The sequence below is a fragment of the Typopeltis vanoorti genome, chromosome 18 (genome assembly GCF_054136105.1).
Source record: "Typopeltis vanoorti isolate ZY-2024b chromosome 18, IOZ_Tvanoo_1.0, whole genome shotgun sequence".
NCBI classification, from domain to species: domain Eukaryota; kingdom Metazoa; phylum Arthropoda; class Arachnida; order Uropygi; family Thelyphonidae; genus Typopeltis; species Typopeltis vanoorti.
Genome location: NC_143566.1, coordinates 29,606,976 through 29,630,691, shown reverse-complemented (window position 1 = coordinate 29,630,691; position 23,716 = coordinate 29,606,976). Strand labels below are relative to the sequence as shown.

The window sequence follows — 23,716 nt, the reverse complement described above, 5'->3', positions numbered from 1 at the left end:
CAATCAGTATGTTGGGACCTCAGATTGTATGCATTAGTGAGACCTATCAGAAGCAAACATAGGGCTGTACTTATACACTGGCACATGAAGCTCTGGCTGAGGGCCCCAAAAAAAGTTGGGACAATTTAAGGGCCACAAAAAATGAAGTGGGACCTCAGAGCAATTTAGTGGCTTGGGCCCACCAGCCTTGAGAAAAGTGTAAGCATAGGCCTGAGCAGACATTAACTGGTATCGAGTGTAAAAGGTACAGTGTTTTTAAGAAGGACAGATAGGATAAGAGAGGAAAGAGAGCACTGCTTATGATATTGAATGACTGGAATCCAGTTAAGATTGAGACCTGTCACTGTAATAATAATAGATTTTTTATATGGCAGTGAGTTTGAAGCCATATGGTGGGGGGTAGAGTCTAACTAGATCAAATACATAGTGGGGTGTTATTACAGACCTAGTGGATTAATTGCTAGTGATGAAGACATGCATCACTAAATGAAGACGATGTGTGCAAAAAGAGTGATCATAACAGGTGACTTTAATTATCCAAGCACTGATTGGGTAGCAGTAAAATCTCGTGAGAAGAATGAAACTGAATTTATTGAGCTGTTGTGATTCAACTTTCTCAAGTGGCTTGCAACAGAAGGAACTCGAGGTCAAAGAGTGTTAGATCTAATTATAGTGGCAGAGAGAATTTTAGTTAAAGATTTAACTATTCTGCCTTCAGTTGGTGAAAATGACCATGTAGTACTCACTTGGGAGGTGGCTAAGTTTATGAATATTCCATTCAGAAAAGGTTACATACTGAAGTACAAAGCAAAAAATTATGACCAACTGAGGAGTAAGATGGATTCTATAGTATCATTTGTTGGATGAAATAACTAAAATAATAACTAAATGATGCAATATCGGAATGTGTCCTTCAAGTTCAAAGAATAAATAGGGTAGGAGCAAAATGGTTGAGAATGTTCTTAGGTAAATGATGATTTTCATTACCAGTGTGAGACCACACCTTGCTTACTCTGGCAGTCTGAAGTAGCTTGAAAAAAATAGTCTCTTGAGCAAGATTTCTAGCTAACCAACCTTAGCTCACTAAGGTTAGCAGTTGCTTGATTTGGTTAATGGAATTAAATAGAAATAAAATTTTCTAATATGAATTCCCCCTATAAGTTTACTATCATTCGTAAGTAGCATTCACATTAAAAACAGCTTTTATTTCTATTCAGTTCCATTCACATACCACTGAGCAAAAGGAATGCAATGTTTGTGTCTTTGGACACAAACTTTACTTGGGGTAAATGATTTTATGAAACATTTTTAAAAAAATGAAGTTTTCACTACTAGTTACATTACACTGAGATGATCAGGTAAAAATCCCAAATATGAAAAAACTACTTTTTTTTTCATTTCCAATCACTTTTTTTGCAATATGCAAAATACAAAGAATGAATGGATACTAATGCATCGAATATCAAAACAAATCACCATCAGTAAAGGATAAAAATCAGTAATATTAACTGAGTCTCAATGGAGTGCTTTGTTTATTTCTTACATATGCAATTGATTCAAGAATGCTTGATGATTCACCTATAAATCACTGGTGGTTGATGTGTCAGAGAAACATAATCATCAGGGTGTTAGAGAGACTGGTCAGAAACAGAATAGAAACAGAATACAAACTGACTGATGAGAAAAGAAATCTTTCTAGAATCAGCATGAGTCTGTTAAGGGCAAATCTTGATTTGCCCTTAAAAACAGAAGCTTCAGAATTCTGCAAGGCAAATTTTGATAGAATACCACATGACAAGCTACTGTTGATATTAAGGAGAAGGATGAGAATGGATATTCAGTTGGTAGACCAGTTACGTAATAGAAGCCAACAGGATGTGTGAGAAGTATGGGGTTTAGAGAGCAAAAGGAGGTAAGCAAGGTCTTCTGTTGGAAGTTTTTTTTTCCCCCACTTGGTTAGACTATAATAAATTTATTCATGACTTATTTTTCACGGTATTAACAACACCACAAACACTTTTATCCACAAAGATGTTTTATTAACGCTAATATTTCGCTGATTTTCAACTCAGCATCATCAGAGCACAACACACATGTAAATGCGACAGTGAGTGAGTGAGACACTATAATTGCAAAAGACAAAAGATCTAAAGTCCTATTTTTGGCACCCTCTAACGAGAGAAAAAAAAAAAAAAAAAAAAAAAGGCAGCAGTTATCCAGGAGTTTTTCTTAGGATAACTGTCTCCCAAATTTTTGGCAAATTAATGCAACCATATTTGTTAAGGTTGGTAGAATTCTTCAAAGCCATTGCTGACTCAAAAAATAATCTTTCAGATCTATAACGACTCCTAAATAGCACATTCGTTTTCCTCCATCTAATCCTGTGTGAAGGAGTGTCCAAAGTGTGGTCTGCCAGTCCCGACTTGCCATAGTAATAGTAGCGAATGTATCTTTCATGTTCTTCCAGGCGGATGTTCACTGATCTTCCTGTTTGCCCATAATAGGCCAAGTCACAGTCACATGGAACTTCATACACTCCTGGGTGTGCTAAAGGGTGAAGTTTATCCTTTGGCGAGCGGATCAGAGTTGCCAGCTTGACATGAGGCTTGAAGGTGGTGCGAAGGCCATGTTTCAACAATACTTTGGCTATCTTTTCCGATGTACCTCTGATATAGGGAATGGAAATGGTCATGTTGTATTCTTGTGTATTAGGGGGGGGGGGAAGAGTAATGGGCCTATGTAGTATTTTTTCTATTTTGTAGGGATTGTAGCCATTGGCTAAGAACGTATGGCGCAGGTACTGGAGTTCAGTGGTCAGAGCTGTATCGTTAGAACAAATGGCTCTGGCTCAGTGTGTAAGTGTTTTTAAAATGCCGTACTGTTGGACTGGATGATGATGTGATTGTTTATGTAGGTATCTTCCTGTGTGTGTAGGCTTCCTGTAAATAGAAAAAGATAGTGATCCATCTGAAAGGCGGGTGACTAATATGTCAAGAAATGGTAGACAGTTATTTGATTCTTCTTCTACTGTGAAGTGAATTTTGGGCTGTTGGCTGTTTAGGTAGGTGACAAAAGCGTCCAAAGTGTCTTGTCCATGGGGCCAGATGGCAAACACATCATCTACATAGTGCAACCAAACTTGTGGCTTGTATGTAGCTGTGGTAAGTACTTTGTTTTCAAAGTGTTCCATGTAAAAATTTGCTAACGGGGGGTAGAGGGAGGAACCCATAGCAGTACCATTAATCTGTTTGTAGAATTTCCCCCCCCATGTAAAGTAACCTGCATTCATGGTAAATTGAAATAATTCAAAAATATCTGGGGGAAATTTAGACTTGATTAAATCAAGAGTGTCTATAAGTGGTACATTGGTAAATAGGGAGGTGACATCGAAACTAACCATTATGTCTGAATTTTTTAGGATTAGATTTTTAACCAGTGTTTTGAAATGGATTGAATTTTTTACAAAAGTAGAGGAGTTGCCAGTAAGAGGGGCAAGCGACTTAGCTAAATGCCGGGCCAGTTTATATGTGGGACTATCTATGCTATCAACTATGGGGCGTAGGGGAACATTAGTTTTGTGGATTTTTGGTAATCATAAATACGGGGTGTTTTAACATGAATTGGTTTTATTTTCCTGATGATTTCTTTGGGCCATGATGTCACTTTTTTCAGTAATTTTCGGACTTTTTTCTTTTGCAACATTGTAGGGTCTCGATGTATACTTTGATACGTGGAACTGTCACATATGAGATCTTGCATTTTTTTGTTATATTCTTCTTTATTCATGATAACTGTTGCATTTCCTTTATCGGCTTTTGTAATAATAATATTTTTATTATTATATAACTTTTTTAGGGCAGTTATTTGCTTATGTGGTATATTACTTTTTGGAGGCTTAGCTTTGTTTATAATACTTGCTATGTCTAGTCGCACGTTATTGGCCATTGCTGGCGGAAGATCGTGGATACCCCATTCTACTTTCATCATAATTTCGAATTTAGGAATTTGTTTGGGCGCGACGGCAAAGTTATATCCTAAACTGAGAGCGTTCTTGGCTTCTTCAGTGAGTGTTTCCGACGATAGGTTTACGACCACGTGGTCTCGTCGAAGTTGCGGTCGGGACTTCGTATGTTGGCGCTGTTGTAGTAGTTCAAATTTCTTTAGGTGCTTGCTTTTAACTTTTGTGAATTCTTTTTTTGCTGCAACTTCGGAGATCTGCTGTAGGACAGTCCATATTTCAGGATTTAACAAGTTTATTAGTTCTTGTTGTAGAGCTGTGATAGAGCTGTTTAGCTTACTAAGTTCTATGCGAGTAGCGGCGATTTGTTCTCGAAGAAGCGCTAAACTCGCCCATCGATAAATACGATGTGCCTTTGCCGACTGCAACTTTTCTTTGAATTTCAGAAAAGATGGAATAATGTCGTTGTCGCGGCATCATTTAAGGAAGGCTAACCGGTTCAATTTTCTGGACAATTTCAGTTTCAACTTACCGAACCGTCGCGCTTTGTAAACAATATCTTCTCCATGCAGAATCATTAATCTAACTGATAAGCTTAGGCGTTGATGGTTATTCATGACTTATTTTTCACGGTATTAACAACACCACAAACACCTTTATCCACAAAGATGTTTTATTAACGCTAATATTTCGCTGATTTTCAACTCAGCATCATCAGAGCACAACACACATGTAAATGCGACAGTGAGTGAGTGAGACACTATAATTGCAAAAGACAAAAGATCTAAAGTCCTATTTTTGGCACCCTCTAACGAGAAAAAAAAAAAAAAAAGGCAGCAGTTATCCAGGAGTTTTTCTTAGGATAACTGTCTCCCAAATTTTTGGCAAATTAATGCAACCATATTTGTTAAGGTTGGGAGAATTCTTCAAAGCCATTGCTGACTCAAAAAATAATCTTTCAGATCTATAACGACTCCTAAATAGCACATTCGTTTTCCTCCATCTAATCCTGTGTGAAGGAGTGTCCAAAGCGTGGTCTGCCAGTCCCGACTTGCCGTAGTAATAGTAGCTAATGTATCTTTCATGTTCTTCCAGGCGGATGTTCACTGATCTTCCTGTTTGCCCATAACAGGCCAAGTCACAGTCACATGGAACTTCATATGGGTTCCCCCCTCTCCCCCCGTTAGCAAATTTTTACATGGAACACTTTGAAAACAAAGTACTTACCACAGCTACATACAAGCCACAAGTTTGGTTGCGCTATGTAGATGATGTGTTTGCCATCTGGTCCCATGGACAAGACACTTTGGACGCTTTTGTCACCTACCTAAACAGCCAACAGCCCAAAATTCACTTCACAGTAGAAAAAGAATCAAATAACTGTCTTCCATTTCTTGACACATTAGTCACCCGCCTTTCAGATGGATCACTATCTTTTTCTATTTACAGGAAACCTACACACACACAGGAAGATACCTACATAAACAATCACATCATCATCCAGTCCAACAGTACGGCATTTTAAAAACACTTACACACAGAGCCATTTGTTCTAACGATACAGCTCTGACCACTGAACTCCAGTACCTGCGCCATACGTTCTTAGCCAACGGCTACAATCCCAACAAAACAGAAAAAATACTACATAGGCCCATTACTCTGCCCCCCCTCCCTAATACACAAGAATACAACATGACCATTTCCATTCCCTATATCAGAGGCACATCGGAAAAGATAGCCAAAGTATTGTTGAAACATGGCCTTCGCACCACCTTCAAGCCTCATGTCAAGCTCGCAACTCTGATCCGCTCGCCAAAGGATAAACTTCACCCTTTAGCACACCCAGGAGTGTATGAAGTTCCATGTGACTGTGACTTGGCCTATTATGGGGAAACAGGAAGATCAGTGAACATCCGCCTGGAAGAACATGAAAGATACATTCGCTACTATTACTATGGCAAGTCGGGAATGGCAGACCGCGCTTTGGACACTCCTTCACACAGGATTAGATGGAGGAAAATGAATGTGCTATTTAGGAGTCGTTATAGATTTGAAAGATTATTTTTTGAGTCAGCAATGGCTTTGAAGAATTCTCCCAACCTTAACAAATATGGTTGCATTAATTTGCCAAAAATTTGGGAGACAGTTATCCTAAGAAAAACTCCTGGATAACTGCTGCCTTTTTTTTTTTTTTTTTTTTTTTTCTCGTTAGAGGGTGCCAAAAATAGGACTTTAGATCTTTTGTCTTTTGCAATTATAGTGTCTCACTCACTTACTGTCGCATTTACATGTGTGTTGTGCTCTGATGATGCTGAGTTGAAAATCAGCGAAATATTAGCGTTAATAAAACATCTTTGTGGATAAAAGTGTTTGTGGTGTTGTTAATACCATGAAAAATAAGTCATGAATAACCATCAACGCCTAAGCTTATCAGTTAGTATAATAAATTTAGTTTAATCTTTTATCCAAGTGTTTGCGTACACTTGGATAAAGGATTAAACTAAATGTAACAGTCTTCTGTTATAGGACCCACCTGTTGTTTAATTTATATATTGATTATCATAGTTCAAGGTTTTTGAAAGGAGATATTCAATTGTTTGATGATGCTAAAATGGGGAAAGCAATATCTGGAAATACTCTTGTGATGTGGTCACAATGCCAAGTATAAAGTCTTGTACTTTACAACAAGAGATGAATAGCATCTTACTCTGTCTGCCCAAAGCACCAAACCATTCAAATCCCCAGCTTCTCTAATTCCTTATATGCATTTCTAATATATAAATATGCATAATTCTACTATATCTTCTGCAGATATGAATGTTATCCACCTTCAACTATTCTTCTGTAAACTTTTCAAGAATTTTGCTTTGCTAGCTCAGAGAATCTCCTTTTATAAGCCAATTTCTTCTTCTTCACTTAATTCATCACCTTTCTAGCCAAAACCTTATACTATTTGTGTTACTGATAAGTAATGTATTCTTCCTCCATAACAATTTAAACCAAAAAATTACTTACTTTGCAAAGAGGAAAAAAAAAAAAAAAAGCCTTTCTAAAATTTTTTCATTATCAAGTGAGAAGACAATCAGTGAATGAAATTTTGAATAACAGAACTAATATTCTTTTTTTAAAAAAAAAAAAAGTCTTAATGATAAAATTTTGCATACTGGACAGCTCTTCTGAGAATATTCCCTTTTGTCTTCTTTTTTCTTTTGTTCCAGTGAATCCCACCCACAAAAGGCTGCTTGCCAGTACCAGTGCTGTAATATGCTAAGGATTAGATATTTCAGATCTCTTCAGATACTAAATACTGAATTTTTTCAAGCTACTTCAGGCTTCCAATAAACAGCATGACGCTCTCAAACCACGAAATGAAATTCATCCATATGTAAATTGAATGATAGATATATTAAAATATACCTTTAATAATTGCAAACAAATATAATCTTGACACAATCAAACACAATTTATAATCATTAACCACCAAATAAAATATATTCAATTCTGAATGTAAAGAATGAAAGAAAAGCACAAAAAAGTCATTATACAAAGTAAAGTTAAAAATACATAAAACTGCAAAACCTCTAATTCCTTACCAATCACACTTAACACAAAAAAAATAGTCATGCTGGAATGATGCTCTTCCTCAGCTGAACCTTTCACACCAAGTAAATCTGAATTTGTAACTGTTTTAGCAGCTTCTACTATTGATTCAGTGACATTAGCTTCAGTGCTGAAAAATAAAAATGCTGAAATTAAGATGTCCATTTATGCTTCAGACACTTCTGTGGATGGGAAACATATCAGAATGAACAATACATGTATTTACCACATGAAGAAAATAAAAATATTCTATTTAAAATAACTAGCTTCATGTACATTACAACATATCTCTTTGGGAGAGTGAAATACAATCACATGAAATTACAATACGTGTGTTTACAACAAGTGAGCTAATGGTATTGTAAATATGGAACAAGTTTCAGTAAGGAAATACCATGAGTAGACATATTACTTACTATTACAATAATGGAATTAACTCACATAAAATATTCCTTATTAGTAGAATTTTCGCCTGAGTATCACAGGCATCATCAGTACACGTACAAAGACTAATTAAATAATAACTGATATATTCACAAAGCGCCACCTAAGTAGCTAAGGTTAAATTTCCTAAATTTATTTCAAAAAAATAATAAAACTTAAATAAATAAATAAAGATTTCTATATATATGTGCATACAATTACAAAAGTTAGGAAAGATTTGCTGATTTATAGAGTACTATCTCCCACAAGCGGGAAAGACGTAGACAATCTGATCTGTTTAGGTTAGAGGAGTGAAGTAACATTTTACATGTTTCTTTGTAAAGCCATTCCATGAGGAACCGACTTTTGTGAATGACTTTTGTCTTTTTCCAATGAATTCTATGTCTAGTGTTGATGGCATGCTCAGCAAGTCCAGACTGTTCAGGTTAAGTACTGAATATATGACTTCTGTTCTTCTAACCAAATCAGAGCAGATCTTCCTGTTTGTCCGAAATATGATAACCCACAAGAGCAAGGAATCTGGTATACACCTGGATAGCTGAGATGTGGGAGCTTGTCCTTTAGAGCAGTCAGCCTTTCTAGACCTCTTAATTCTTCGCCAACCAGATGGTAACCTACAATTCACAGCCTATAGGAAGGAGACTCATACAGGTCAGTACATCCATGCTGAATCACATCACCATCCCAGTCAAAGGTAGGTACTATAAAAACACTGGTTCATAGAACCCACTGCTTTTGTTCTTCAGAAGAACTATAACAAAAAGAATTATAATATATTCATTCCTCCTTCATATCCAATGGTTATAAGAATTCCTTCATAAAAAGAACTTTAAATAGTCGTACTTCAGCATCCTCTTCAAATACAGAAGAAACAACGCATATACCTATCCCCTATGTGCAAGGCATTAGCGAACACATAGCTAAAGTGTCAAAACCACTAAATATTTGTGTTGCCTTTCGACCCATCAGAAAAATCTCTACATTCCTCATGTCTCCAAAGGACAAGCTCCCACATCTCAGCTATGCAGGTGTCTACCAGATTCCCTGACTCTTGTGGGTTATCATATTTCAGACAAACAGGAAGATCTGCTCTGATCTGGTTAGAAAAACCCAAGTCATATATTCAGTACCTTGAACCTGAACAGTCTGGACTTGCAGAGTATGCCATCAACACTAGTTCATTGGAAGAAAAGTCATTCACAAAAGTCTGTTCTTCATGGAATAGCTTTACAAAGTAACGTGTAATGTTACTTGGCTCCCCTAACCTAAACAGATCCAATGGTCTATGTCTTTCCCCCTTGTAGGAGATAGTACTCTATAAATCAGCAAATCTTTCCTAACTTTTGTAATTGTACACACACATATATAGAAAATTTTATTTACTTATTTAGTTTTTATTATTTTTTTGAAATAAATTTAGGAAATTTAACCTTAGCTACTTAGGTGGCGCTTTGTGAATATATCAGTTATTGTTTAATTAGTCTTTGTACTTGTACTGATGATGCCTGTGATACTCAGGCGAAAATTCTACTAATAAAGAATATTTTACGTGAGTTAATTCCGTTATTATAATAGTAAGTGAATGTGGAACATTTAAAGCAACAATGTTGCACATAAGATTATGATGTCCTGCACTGTAATGTGTACTATTTCTGAGATGGGTGTGTGCATGTGCACAAGGCTATTGATGAAACAAGACTAGACCTGGTGTAGGATAATTCCTTGTTTCTTGTTGCACTGATTGAATTTCTTAACATTTCAAATACACTGAATATCCTAATAAAGAAATTATAATCATGAAATTAAACAAGTTATATTCTTGGTTTCACCCTTTATACAAGTGTAAGCAAACAAAGTTTGCAAGTGAAGTTACTTCACGACTGGGCTACTTGCATATAGAGGCTAATAACTTCACATCAGTTGCCTTAGTATTCATAATGCAATGCATGTATCTTTGCAGACATGTATAATGCTATGAATTATAGGAAGGACCACTACCCAGACCAGTTTCGACCTTTATTGAGGACTCATCAGTGGAAGCCATACCCAGATGCGATACCAAACTAGAAGTCATATTTCCAAATAAAGGTAGTCAAAAGGTGTCACACCTCATTACTAAAACACTCTGGATTAGAGATAGATGTTGGAAGTTTCCCACTTTGTTATACTATAAATCAAAAAAGCCAAGAAATTATATTCTTGGTTTCATCCTTTATCCAAGTATAAGCAAACAAAGTCTGTGTGTGTGAAGTTACTTCACGACTGGGATACTTGTATATAGAGGCTAATATAGAGACTTCACATACACCATTTCTGTACACTATCAAGGTACTTGATGAGAGTTGTCTCAGTTTTTATTATTATTATGATGATGATGATTCAGGTCTCTATGGAATCACAAGACTCATCCTGGAAGAACCATCCTAGAAAACACACAGTCTACCATACCACTCCTTGAACTCATTGACTGTTCATGCTCTCACCACTATCAGGCAATGCATTCCACTGTTCAACCGTGTTCCTCCATGCAAAGAAACCACTCATCACCCTCTAGCTCACAACTTCCTTTCATAACTTCCAAGTATGGACTCTTGTCCCCACACCTTCCCCCTGTTCCACAAAATGAATGAACTCCCCAGTATCAATCCTGTCAGTCCCTGTGTCTCCTCATATCTACCAAACTCTGCAGTCCACTTTCTCTCAGTCTATCTTCATAACTAACATTGTACAGTGCTGATACCATATTTGTTATCTGACTCTGCACTCTTTCCATGATTAATTTATACCCTCCAAATCCTGGTGACCAAATTTGAGAACAATATTCCAAATGTGGTTTGATTAGGGCTCTATACAATGAAAGGACAACTCTTACCTCTGCAGGTCAGCATCCTTCTCAGTATTACAGCAATCCTTTGGGTTACTGTCATCACTTTTGCAATATGTTCCATGAATTTCAGGTTTTTATCGATCTTCATCCCCAGATTCTGTGTCTCTCCAACCTCCAGTACAGTTCCTCCAACAGAGTATGCAGCCTCCCATCAATGTATCCCAAACTTTAAGACTTTACATTTAGCTACATTAAACTGACACCCCCAATTTATTTGCCCAACTGTCAAGTTTATTCAAATCCACTTGTAGGGCTACCAGATCTGCACTATTACTAATAACCCTTCTCAGCTTCACATCATCTGCAAACAACTGAATATCCACCTGCAACCATTGACAATATCCCAGTACTGAACCCTTTGGGTCCCCACTTATAACCTTCTGCCTCCTTCATACTGCTCCCCCATGCACAACTCTCTGATACCTATCAGAGTCAATCTCAAAACCAATTCACTAATCTGACATCTAAACCCATGTGCTGCAACTTAAATATCAGCTTATCATGCAATAGTTTATTATACCCTATCAAATGGCTTTGTAAATTCCAAAAAAATTGCAGAATATGCCTTTCCCTCATCAACTGCTCTTGTCACTTTATTATAAAAGGCAATCGCATTACTAAAACAAGAGTGCACCTTAACAAATCCATGTTGACTCTCACAGATAACATTAACCTCATCTGCCCAATGCTGTAAATGATCCCTCACTAATTTCTCCAAGATCTTAACAACTACTAATGAAATACAAACTGTTCTATAGTTTGACGCTTCCAGTCTGCTACCACCCTTATGCAATAGCACTATCCTACCCTCCTTAGGTATCTTTCTCATAGCCAGATTTTCATTGAAAAGCCAGGTCAATGAAGCTATCAGTTCTTTAGTACATTCTTTCAAAAACCATGGCAAAATTCCATCCAGAGTATTCAATATTTGAAACACTCTCCTTTCGTACTTGGAAACCTCGAACCTACCCTATCCCTTTAGTATTAAAACCTACTTTCCAGGATGAAATACCCCCAATAAAGTGTTCACTGAACTCCACTATGTCCTCTGCATCGGTCACGCTATTCCCATTTTTATCCAACAATGTCATTCTTCCACAATCATTTCTCCTCCTCCTCCTTCTTGCCACATAACAAAAAAATTCCTTAGGATTTTCTTTGGATCTCAGGGCTAATCTCTTCTCATATTCCAGTTTTGCCTTCCTTACCATATTCTTCATGCATCTGCTCTCTGCCCCTCCCCTTATATATCTTCCATAACCTCTTCTTTACCTTCAGTTCCTGTTTGATATTGTTTGTCATCCACTTTACACCAAATTGTGTTCTCTTCTTTACTCGTGATATACAACTTGCTATTGCTGCTAATAAATATTCCTTCACAAGTTCCTAAGCACTAATGATATCTCATCCTTCCAATTCCTCCCTCCATGGAACTGCCCCAAGTTGATATCTAAAACTATTATAATCACATGCCTTATAATTCCACATACATTCCTTTCTCTTTGATCCTGCATATCTATTCATTTTCCAAGTCAAAAGCACATGGTCACACTCTCCAACTGGGGGGGGGGGGGGGGGAGAGATGCCTTCTCAGTTATAATCGGTTCTTCTGATGCTATGACAAAATCAAAAACTTTTGAACCTCCTGTTCCTTCTACTACATGTTGCCTAAGACATTTGGCCCTCAAGAACTCCAGAAATTCCATTCCCTGATTACTACATGCAGTATCCTCTTCCCAATTTATACTGCTGTAGTTAAAATCTCCCATAACAACTATTCTTCGTGCACTTACCAAGCTCAACTACCTAAACATCTTCCGCTCCTCACTCTCCAAGCTCCCTAGCTTGTAGCTACACCCCACTAAATATCAATAAATTTTATGTAAGACCAGTCTGGATTTATACTTTATTTTCTGTATGTCTCATATGTTCTGACATCCATATCTCCTGACCAGCCTATACCACACAAGGAATTGTGTACATCTTTTCTGATTTTCTGAGTAGTGAATGGGAGGTTTTGGAGAACAAAGGTAACTTCAAATCCTGTTTAAAGGGAGAGAGAGTGCAATATCATTGAGATCTTGTCTGACAAACTGGATGTAAGGGAGTGAACCACTCTCTATTCCTCTTTATCCTGATTAGTAGTATTTTTAGGAAGCTATTTGTATGTGTTCTATACCACTTTTTAACTGATGTTTGTTTTTGAGTCTGAGTTCTTGATCTGTATTCATGTGTTGCATCCATGCTGAAAATGGACATTTCAAGATCGCATCCACAGAAATTTCAGGTTCTTCATCACTCAAATATGCAAACCAGTCTATAATAAAGTGCTGCTTGAAAGTAATCTGGGGTATTAGAGATTTTACTCTGTTATAAGGCTTTGGCACAAATTTATGTTAATGGTTGTCTAAAAAAAGATCTCAATGAGGGATTACAATATCAGAAACCAGATCTAAGGAGGAAATGAAAAAAATTGGGAACCTGGTTCAGGAAGCATACTATAGGAACCTGACATAGGAAAGGACTTGTGTACTTTATGATTGGAGGCCAACCTGAGGATGGCATTTGACTAACTGGCACAACAGCCAATATGAAGATCTCTCACTCATCTCCTGGCAGGTTCACCAATACAGCACACTGCATTCCAGTATACTGCACTCATATACCCATATAGCACTTTAATTATTCATTTCTGAGTGTAATCCAGAGCCTCTTCCCTACTTCTCAAAATCCAGGCAATTAAACCAGTATGCAATAATCCAAATGTTATCTGATCAAGGTTTTCTAAAACAACCATTTATTTGTTACTAATAGTTAATATTCTTCTCATTATTAATGAAATGTTAGAAAAGAGACTAGTGAACAGGAAGAATTATGAGGAATTAAGTAAACTTTACATTAATAATCCTTTCTTTTAGGATTACATGGTGATCCAAATGCATTTTTGAAAATTATGGAGACAATTACCGTGTTTGAATAAAAACTTTAGTTTAATATAGCTAAAATCTACATTCGACATTTAGACCTTTATGTCAAGGTCATCTTCTGGAGCATAAAAAACACACAATACTTTATAAACAAAATTAAAAACATAACACTCGACAAAGATGACTTATTAGTCAGGTTTGACATTTCTGCCCTTTTCACTAATGTCCCCATCAATGACACACTTCTCCTACTACAGAACAAATTTCCGCCCGACATTACGGCCCTCTTTGCCCACGTAATAAAGCCCAGTTACTTCGTGTGGCAAAACAAATTCTACCTACAAAAAGAAGGTACAGCCATGGGCTCACCACTATCCCCCCCCAATTGCTAACTTCTACATGGAAACCTTTGAGCAAAGGGCTCTTGATTCCGCCACGCTAAGACCGACAGTCTGGCTTAGATACATTGACGACGTGTTCGCGATTGGCCGCACGGCCGACAAACGCTAAACACATTCCTCAGCCACCTGAACAAACAACACGAACGCATACAATTTACCATCGAAATCGAAAACCAAAATTCTCTCTCGTTCCTAGATACAGTCACACGTCTTCCTTCAGGCAGTCTATCCTTCACGGTCTACCGAAAACCGACACACACTGGCCAATACATACATGCTAATTCATACCACCACCCATCACAAAAATATGGAGTCATTAACACCCTTAAAAACAGAGCCACAACTATTTGCTCTAACCAGCAAGCCCTGCAACAAGAACTAAAAATCATTAGTGACACATTCATAAATAATGGCTATAACAAAAATACTGTTAATAAAATACTCTATAAAACTACAACAAAAACAAATCTAGATTACAGTAAAACCATAGCCATCCCATACATTAAAGGGTTATCAGAAAAAACCAACAGAATCCTACAACATTATAACCTCAATGCCACCTTTAAACCACCCACTAAACTTAAAACCATATTCAACTCCTCTAAGGATCCTCTCCTCCCATTAGCACATCCTGGAGTCTATTGCATCCGCTGCACCTGTAACTTACCGTACATTGGTGAAACAGGACGGACAATCTCTATACGCAAGAAAGAACACATTAGACACATTAAATATAACCATTATGGTGAAGCAGGCCTCTCAGACCACGCACTCAACACCTTACACCAAATCAACTGGAAAAGCATCTGCTCCTTACACCGCACAAAAACCTGGTACGAAAGGAAATTTAAGGAATCCTGTGAAATCCTGATAAACCACCCAAATATCAACAACAAAGATGGCATGAATATTCCAAGGATCTGGATGGCACACATTCAGCCTACTTAATATGAAAGATCCAGCATAAGTCAGGACTCTAGCCAATCCTTAGCTAGTATTAGAAACCATTCCATACCAACTGGCTGGAATGATGTTAATATATGTATATAGTAGACAACACTAATAATAGGACTCTAGCGTTGATGTACATTTTTTTTTATTTTTTATTTTATTTATTTTTTTTTTTTTATTTTATTTTTTTTTTTTTTTTCACCAGAGGTCAGGTCAACAATTGTTGTAACTAGCGGTTGGTCAGTGTCTTTAACAAACCAGTTTGATTGTAGTATAGCTTGTTTCCTGTGTATAGTTGTATGCTCCAGAAGATGACCTTGACATAAAGGTCGAAATGTCGAATGTAGATTTTAGTTATATTAAACTAAAGTTTTTATTCAAACACGGTAGTTGTCTCCATAATTTTCAAAAATGCATTTACATTAATAAGACAATAGGTTTGACATATCACTAACTGATAAAGGCAATATTTTAATGAATTAATGATGCCTTCACATGCTTATTTAACAAGAATCAAGCTAAAGATCCCAAAATAAAGGAAGGAAAGAAGACAACTGTTCTACACTGGTAAATAATGGACAAGAGATGCATATAAAATGGTGAAATATCTAGATTTTGCAAAGGCCTTCGACAAAATGCCACATAACAGTTGCTATTTAAAAATGGGAATAAATAACAGATTAGTAAACTGCATAGGGGATTAGATGTCTGACAGGTATCAGCAGGTTGTGTATGGAGAAAGGGAGGGAAGTGTCTTGGAAGAAGAAAGTCGCTAGAGTGTTGCAAAGATCTATTTATGGCTGCTATTGGATAATTTATATGTTAATTAAACACGCAAATCAGTAGAATTAAGTATCAATGAAAAAAGTGCAAATGGCAGAATAATTAGAAAAGTATCATCACATAACTGATGTTAAAGACAAAGCAGATTGCATTTTTCTAAACAAAGATTATGAGCATGAAGATAAAATTCTTGAATGGCAGTCAATTTCAAGCAATCATCACTAATACCATGTTCCAACATAAAAGTGTGCACAAATTCACATGGATGAAAGACAATAAATAAGAAAAACTTGCGACTATGTTACTGTTAACTGCAATATCTTTCCAAACCTGAAATAGACGAAGGATGATGATGAAAAAATGAATAAGCAACTTAGGTTAGTGAACAAGGTAAGGGAGATTATTATGGCTCATTTTAATTATGGCAGTAATAGATTGGAATGAAGACAGAATTTGGGAATAAAGAAAATGAATTTTTGAGTTTTGAGTGACAACTATTCTTAGGCAGTATGTAAAGGAGGACATGCAAGGACTGAGTTTCAGTGCATGTGTACCCTCATTTTATCAGAGCATGATAAATTGAGGATATAAGTACTGCCAAAGGATGTACTATCAAAGTTGCAAAGCAACCATCCCAAGAGGCAAACAGAAAAATACCTGGATACCATACTGGAAAGAGCACAATATTATTATTATTATCTGGGACCTCCAGGGAATCAAGGACTCATCAAGGGAGGCTGTAAATTACCCAACCCGGCTATCATACCTTCCCTTAAATTCATTTACACTAGATGCACTCACAACCCCTAAATGTTCATCTAGTCGGCAACTAGATTCAAACTCCAAGTCTTTCTTCGTGCAGTCAAACGTCACAGAGTGCAAACGCCACTTCTACTAAGCTATACAAGCTCCCCCGATTCAATGATTATGGAAAGAGATAATATCAATGAACGATTTAGAATTAATAAAACTGATATATTTAGAAAAAATTAATAGATATAACACACAAAGTAGAGCAGGAAATTTGGAAGTGCAAGCAAGAGAAATGGGCAGAACTTTGTAGTAACTTGGATCCAAGAAAAGACAGCCAACACTAGAACATTAATAGAATCCTAGACAACAACATCAAAGAAGAGAACCAACAGTAAATAAACTTCATCATATATGCTGGGGGGGAAAAACTATAACAGATCAAGAAATGCAAACACACTGGCAAAAAATTATGCAAACAACTCCAAATTTCAGTATAATGAAGAGGACAAGATCCTCAATAAATTCACTAGTAAGATACTAAAACAAGCAAGAACATACCAATCTAATGATATTTTCTCTGAAGAACTTATGCTAAGTGAAGTAAATTTATATCAATGACATTGTCCGTGGATTGCAAGGGGATATTCGGTTGTTTGCGGATGATGCGAAGCTGGGAAGGGTTATTAGTAATAGTGCAGATGTGGTAGCCCTGCAAGAGAATTTGAATAAGCTAGATAGATGGGCAATAAATGAATGGGGGTGTCAGCTTAATGCAGAAAAATGTGGGGTCTTGAGGTTTGATGATTGATAGAAACCTGAAATTCAAGGGACATATTGCAAAGGTCGTGAAGATAACACAGGGGATTGCTGCAATAATGAGAAGGATGCTGACCTGCAGAGATAAGAGTTATCATTCCATTGTGTAAGACCCTGATCAGACTACACTTAGACTATTGTTCTCAGATCTGGTCCCCAAGATTTGAAGCGGATAAATTAACTGTGGAAAGGGTACAAAGGCGGATAACAAAGATGGTGTCGGGACTGTACAATGTTAGTTATGAGGACCAGCTGAGGGAGTGTGGACTGCAGAGTTTGGTGGATAGAAGGAGGGGCGATATGATATGATTGAGACTTTTAAACTGTTGAGGTGGTTACAGGGTTGACACTGGGGAGTGCTTTCGCTTGGTTGAACAGTGGGAAGGAGTCATGACAAGGGACCATCCCTGGAAGTTACAAAAGGAAACTGTGAGAAAGAGGGTGAGGAGTGGTTTCTTTGCATGGAGGGTGGTTGAACCATGGAATGCATTGCCTGATGGAGTGGTGAGAGCGAGAATGGTCAATGCATTTAAAAAGTGATATGATAGACTTCATGTTTCCTGGGAGGGACCTCCCTCAATGAGCTTGATAGACTTGTTTCTTAGAAAGGACCTTCCACGATGAGTCTTTTGACTCCATGGAGGCCTGAATAATAATAATAATAATAAAATCATTAATCAAGAAAACTACACCTAATAAATCAGGAGATTTATTAGGTGTAGGCAAAAGCAACTTGGCAAAAACGCCACAGAACAACTTCTAGACATTCTTAATAGTTCTTGGCAAACAGGCAAACTGCCAAATCACAAAAATGCTGCAGATGTCAAAGACCTGTCACATTAACTAGTATACTCTGTAAAATTACTGAGTAATTTTACAGAATATATTTTTATTTTTATTTCATAAAAAATAAAAAAATTAACTTCTACAAAACTGCCTATAGAGCCAGTCATTCGACGACAGATCAATTATTCTACTTCTGCCAAACAATAATACTCATTTCAGGAAAAACAAACAAAAAAGACAACTGCCATATTCCTTGATATGACTGCTGCTTTTGTTCGTGTTTGGATCAAAAAATTAATATAAATAGTGCATGATATCAGAATTAGAGGAAATGCATTAATCTGGATCGCTAACTTCATGAGAGGAAGAAAGATCAAGGTTAGAATCAATGCAGCAATATCCAAAGAGCAGAGAACCTGGGCTGTTGTTCTCTAGGCCTCAGTACTCAGTCCTTTACTATTCCTTTTATATGTCAATAACATTCATCTTCAGCTTACAGAAGACACAAAAGTAGCTTGCTATGCTGACGATAGCCATCTGACACATTAGTGACAAAATTAAAGAATTGCAAGAGATTCTAATCTCAAGATATTAGATAAATGGTCAGATGAACTTAAACTCTAAATCAACCCAGATAAAACAAAACTAAGCACCTTTAGTACAGACAGGAAAAATAGACATTCCTACAAACTCAAAATCATGATCAACAACAGACTAATTGAAAAAGTCGCAAATTAAAAATACCTTGGTATTACGGTTGATGAGGAATTACGTTTTGCTCAACACATTTCTGACACTTCCAACAGGGCTCTCAAAAAATTAAATATATTGAAAAGGCTTTGTGGAACAAACTGGAGCACAAAGCCAAAAATTCTCAAAACTACTTGCACTATACTAATAAGGCCATAATGAAATATGCAGCACCTATCTGGTCACCTTCCGCTTCATTGGTAAAGGAAAAATTAGACAAAAGTACAAGCAAAAGCGTCCAAGATCAACATCGGTGCAGTCTAATCCACTAGCAACATCAGAGCCCAACAGGAATGTGAGCTTGCCCTGCTGGAGGACAGACGAAAATTTGCCACCATAAGATTCATTAATAATATCAGAAGCTACCAAAGTGATCATATCTCCCTAAAAATGAACATTGGAATCAAAAATGCAGACTTCACAGATCAACTTTGCAATATGATGAAACTATCAGGAAGGAAATATGTCTTTATTATCTAAATGTCCACATAAGCAAAGAACCTCTATTTTCCAAACCTTTACCTTCAAATACCTCCATAAATCTAAATTTTACTGAACCCTGTACAAAAAAAAAGAATCAAAAGAAACGCTTAAAAGAAAAAGGCCTAAATACTTCTTCTTATTGTGCTATCTTCTATCGAAGGTCAGCGACCATCTTGGCGAACAAACTGTGCTCTTGTGATAATCTGAGCAGTTGTGCACTGCTCTTTCCTGTCCACGTCTTGATGTTGTCAAACCATGATATTCTTTTTCTTCCTCTAGTTCCTTTGCCATCAATTCTTCCTACCAAAATAGTTTGTAGAAGTTGGTATTTGCTGTTTCTCATGATGTGTCCAAGATATGATGTTTTTCGTTTCTTGATTATTTGTACAAGCTGTTTAGCTTTGCCAATGGATTTTAAGACATCTTCATTGGTAATTTTTTCTGTCCATGATATCTTTAGCATTCTTCTGTATAGCCACATCTCAAAGGCTTCGATTTTCTTGATGGTTGTCGCCTTCAATGTCCATGTTTCAACTCCATAGAGCAGAATAGACCACACGTAACATTTCAGCATTCGGCATCTGACTTCCATGTTTAGGTCTTTATTGCAGAATAGTGTTCTCATTTTCATGAAGGACTGCCGTGCAACTTCAATCCTTGTCTTTATATCTATTTCTGGATCCCACCGTTCATTAAGCCAGCAACCAAGATATTTATATCTTGACACTTGATCAATATTTTTCCCATTGAGTGTCAGTTTCATTGATGAGGCTGGATGTTTGCTGATGATCATGTATTTTGTCTTGTTGATGTTTATATTTATTCCCATTCTTTGGCTTTCTATGTATACTCTGTCAACGAGTTTTTGGAGATCCATAATGTTATCTGCAATTAGCACGGTGTCATCTGCATATCGTAGGTTGTTAACAATCTTTCCATTTATTGTGATTCCCTCTGGACATTCTTCCAATGCTTTTTTAAAGATTACCTCTGCATATATGTTGAACAGGAGTGGTGAGAGCACACATCCTTGTCTCACTCCTCTTTTGATGTTAATATCACTGGTGGTAATGTTGTCTAATTGAACGGTAGCTGACTGATTCCAATACAGATTTGTTATTAGTCTTATGTCTTGTTCGCCTGGCCTTATTTGTTGAAGGATTTCTATTAAGTTGGTGTGTCTGACTTTGGCCTAAATACAATCAACCTTTTTTCATCCTCCAAACAAGTTACTTGTTATACCAATGGATCATCAGACACCAATATGATTAATAGGGGCACTGGTGCTCTCCTTCTACTCCTAAAAGATAAAACTTTCAATAAAAGTTGGATCTGGGAGAATTGCTTCCAATTTTACCAGTGAACTCTATGCAATAAATAAAGCACTCTAAGCCTACTTAAAAGTATCATTCATCTCAACAATCAGAGGGAATTATAATTTATAGTGACTCAAGATCAGCTATGGAGGCAATTAAAAATGGCAATACTAAGCTCGTCCAAGATATCCATAAACTCTTAAATCAACTATACTGTTTGGGAAAAAGTTGCATTTTACAATGGATTCCTGCTCATGTAGACATTGATTATAATGAAGCAGTTGATAAATTAGCAAAAGAGGCCAGAGAACTCAACCAAGAAACTGACATGATAACTCTTGCAGATGCTAACGCACTAACAAAATCTAAACTGATTCCACAGGAATTTCACCAAATTCCCAAAATTAATGTTGACAGAAAGACTTCCACCATGATAGCAAGACTCCGCACAGGACATCAGAGAAATGAAGATCAATACAGATGGTACGAGAACATACAGAAACTGCAATAACTGCCCTAATACTGAACTGACACCCACTCACATTTTTACCTGTCCAGAAATTATAGCAGCCTTGCAAGCAATAGACCCTAATCCTCAACAACAACAACTCTATACAAAAAAATCATTGACATAACCAAAGCAGTTCAAAGAGCACATGGAAATATCCAAGACTCCTCAAAGGGCAAGATAACAACATCAGAGGATGTAGTTGTGAGCAGGGTTTCACACTTCTCTACAGTTGATGAGAATGATGATGAAGTGATTACCTTGGTTGAGGCTAGCCATATGAAGACTTCTGTGAGGAAATGATATAGGGAGAATCACAAGGTTGGTGATTATGAGAAGTTTAGGAAACAGCTTGGAACTATAGAATGGAATGAGAAATTGAGGGAAAAAGAAATAAATAGTGTTTGGGAGCTGACTAAGAGATATTTACCATTGTCAAAGTGTGAATGTATTCCAAAGGTATAAAAGTTGAATAAGATAGGTGTCACATGGATGAATGAGGGTATTAAGCATAAAATCTGAAGATGAAGGCACTTTGGAGGCAGCACAAGACTGGGTTTCCCTTTCAGTCATTTCCGACCGTAGGTGACTTTGTAGGCACTGCCCACAAAGTGTTTCTGGTGAGATTTTTTACGGGTAGTTCACCATTGCTTTCCCCAACCCCCAATTTTCTCTGGGCTTGGGACCAGCATATGGCTGGGACATATTCATGACTGTAATCCATGTGTGCTCATGGGGCTGTTTGCCTGTTCTAGGGGGTGAAATCCAAGTTTCTGGGTGAAAAAAAACCCCACCTCCATATGAGACTGGCTAACTCACCTTTAGTCAAAAGAGACCAGATAAAGGTTCCTCACATCACTGACAGGAATTGAACCCAAGTCTTTCCAACCAAAGGGCTTTGTCTATACTGACTGAGTTACGGAGGCTCTAGCACAAGACAAATAATGGTAAATCAGTTGCATGAAGAATATAAAGAGCAGGCCAGGAGAGCAACTCAGATGTACAGTATATGCAGAAATTAGCAAATCAGGCTAAGAAAAACTCAAGGGAGTTTTTTTCAATATGTGGCAAGTAGAAAGAAGAAAAAATGTTGCACAGGACATAGTCCAGGTATTCAGTGAGCAATTCAACAGGATGTTTCATCTTCAATATGAAATCAGAAACTCAAGTGTAGAGAATGAAATGAGAGAAGACTTACTGGTGAGCAAGCAAAAGGTATTTGAGAAGTTAAGTAAGCTAGATGTAAATAAAGCAATAGGACTTGATGACATATTACTATATGTCTTAAGGGAACATTCCATGGAGTTAGCATCAGCCCTGGACTCTGTTTAACAAGTTTACAAGTCTTACAACAGCACAAGTCACAAAGGTGTGGAAGGAACATAAAATTGTTCCACATCACAAAGGTGGTAATGAGGCTATAAATTATAGGCCAATCTATATATCTAGAGTTGCAGTTAAGGTATAGGAGAGGTTAGTAAGAGCTAGGATACAATAGTGGGTTGATAATAGCAGTGTTCCTTATGTGCTTATCAGCACAGAGAACACTGCTGGAAGTCGTAGAACATAGGAGGTCACGTTTTACCAACTTGCTTATGCACTATAACAAAGTGACAAATGTATTGAATAAGGACATATACAGTGGTATACTTTGCGAAGGCTTTTGATAGATTGTCACAACACATGTTGGTAACTAAACTGAAACAGATGGGACTGGATGATAAATTAGTAAGGTGGATAGATGACTGGCTCTCAGAAAGTTGTGTATAGGGCTGCATTATCCTGGAAAAGGAAAGTCACTAGTAATGCACCCCAGGGGGTCTGTTTTGGGACCATTGTTATTTAATTTGTACATTAATACTAGGACGAGTTTAACTGGTGATAAACAACTGTTTGCAAATGATGCAAAACTGGAATGAATAATGAGGAATCAAGCAGATGTTCTGCTTGATTCCTCAGTACCAGAAGTACAAGATTGACAAATATAGATTGTATGAGTGGACAACAGTATGGAACTATCAGTTCAATGCTGCAAAGTGTAAAGGTCTGAAATGTGGTAGGCAACAATGTGATGCAAAGTAAACAGTTGGAGTGGAAATTTTTAAAGAAGCTGAGGAGACAAGAGACCTTGGAGTGATGGTGAACAAGGATCTGAAGTTCAGAGTTTACAATGCACAAGTTGTGAAATCATCACATTCAATTATGGCAATGATGCAGAGGACCTAAACATGCAGAAATAAAGAGGTTCAGGTTCCACTGTATAAGGCTCACATGGATTGCTGTACACTGATTTGGTTCCCTGGATTTCATGGTGATTTATATATATATTAGAAAAGGTCTAGAGTAGACTGAC

General features: G+C 37.0%; 1 protein-coding gene across 1 annotated transcript in view; it reads right to left on the bottom strand.

Annotated features, from left to right (window-relative positions):
- Nhe1 (Na[+]/H[+] hydrogen exchanger 1) overlaps positions 1-23,716 on the bottom strand; it is a 262,652-nt gene that overhangs the window by 227,284 nt on the left and 11,652 nt on the right. Inside the window, exon 2 of the mRNA XM_090408190.1 lies at positions 7,552-7,688. Coding sequence (XP_090264316.1) covers positions 7,552-7,688 — 137 coding nt within the window. The remainder of the gene's footprint in view (positions 1-7,551; positions 7,689-23,716) is intronic.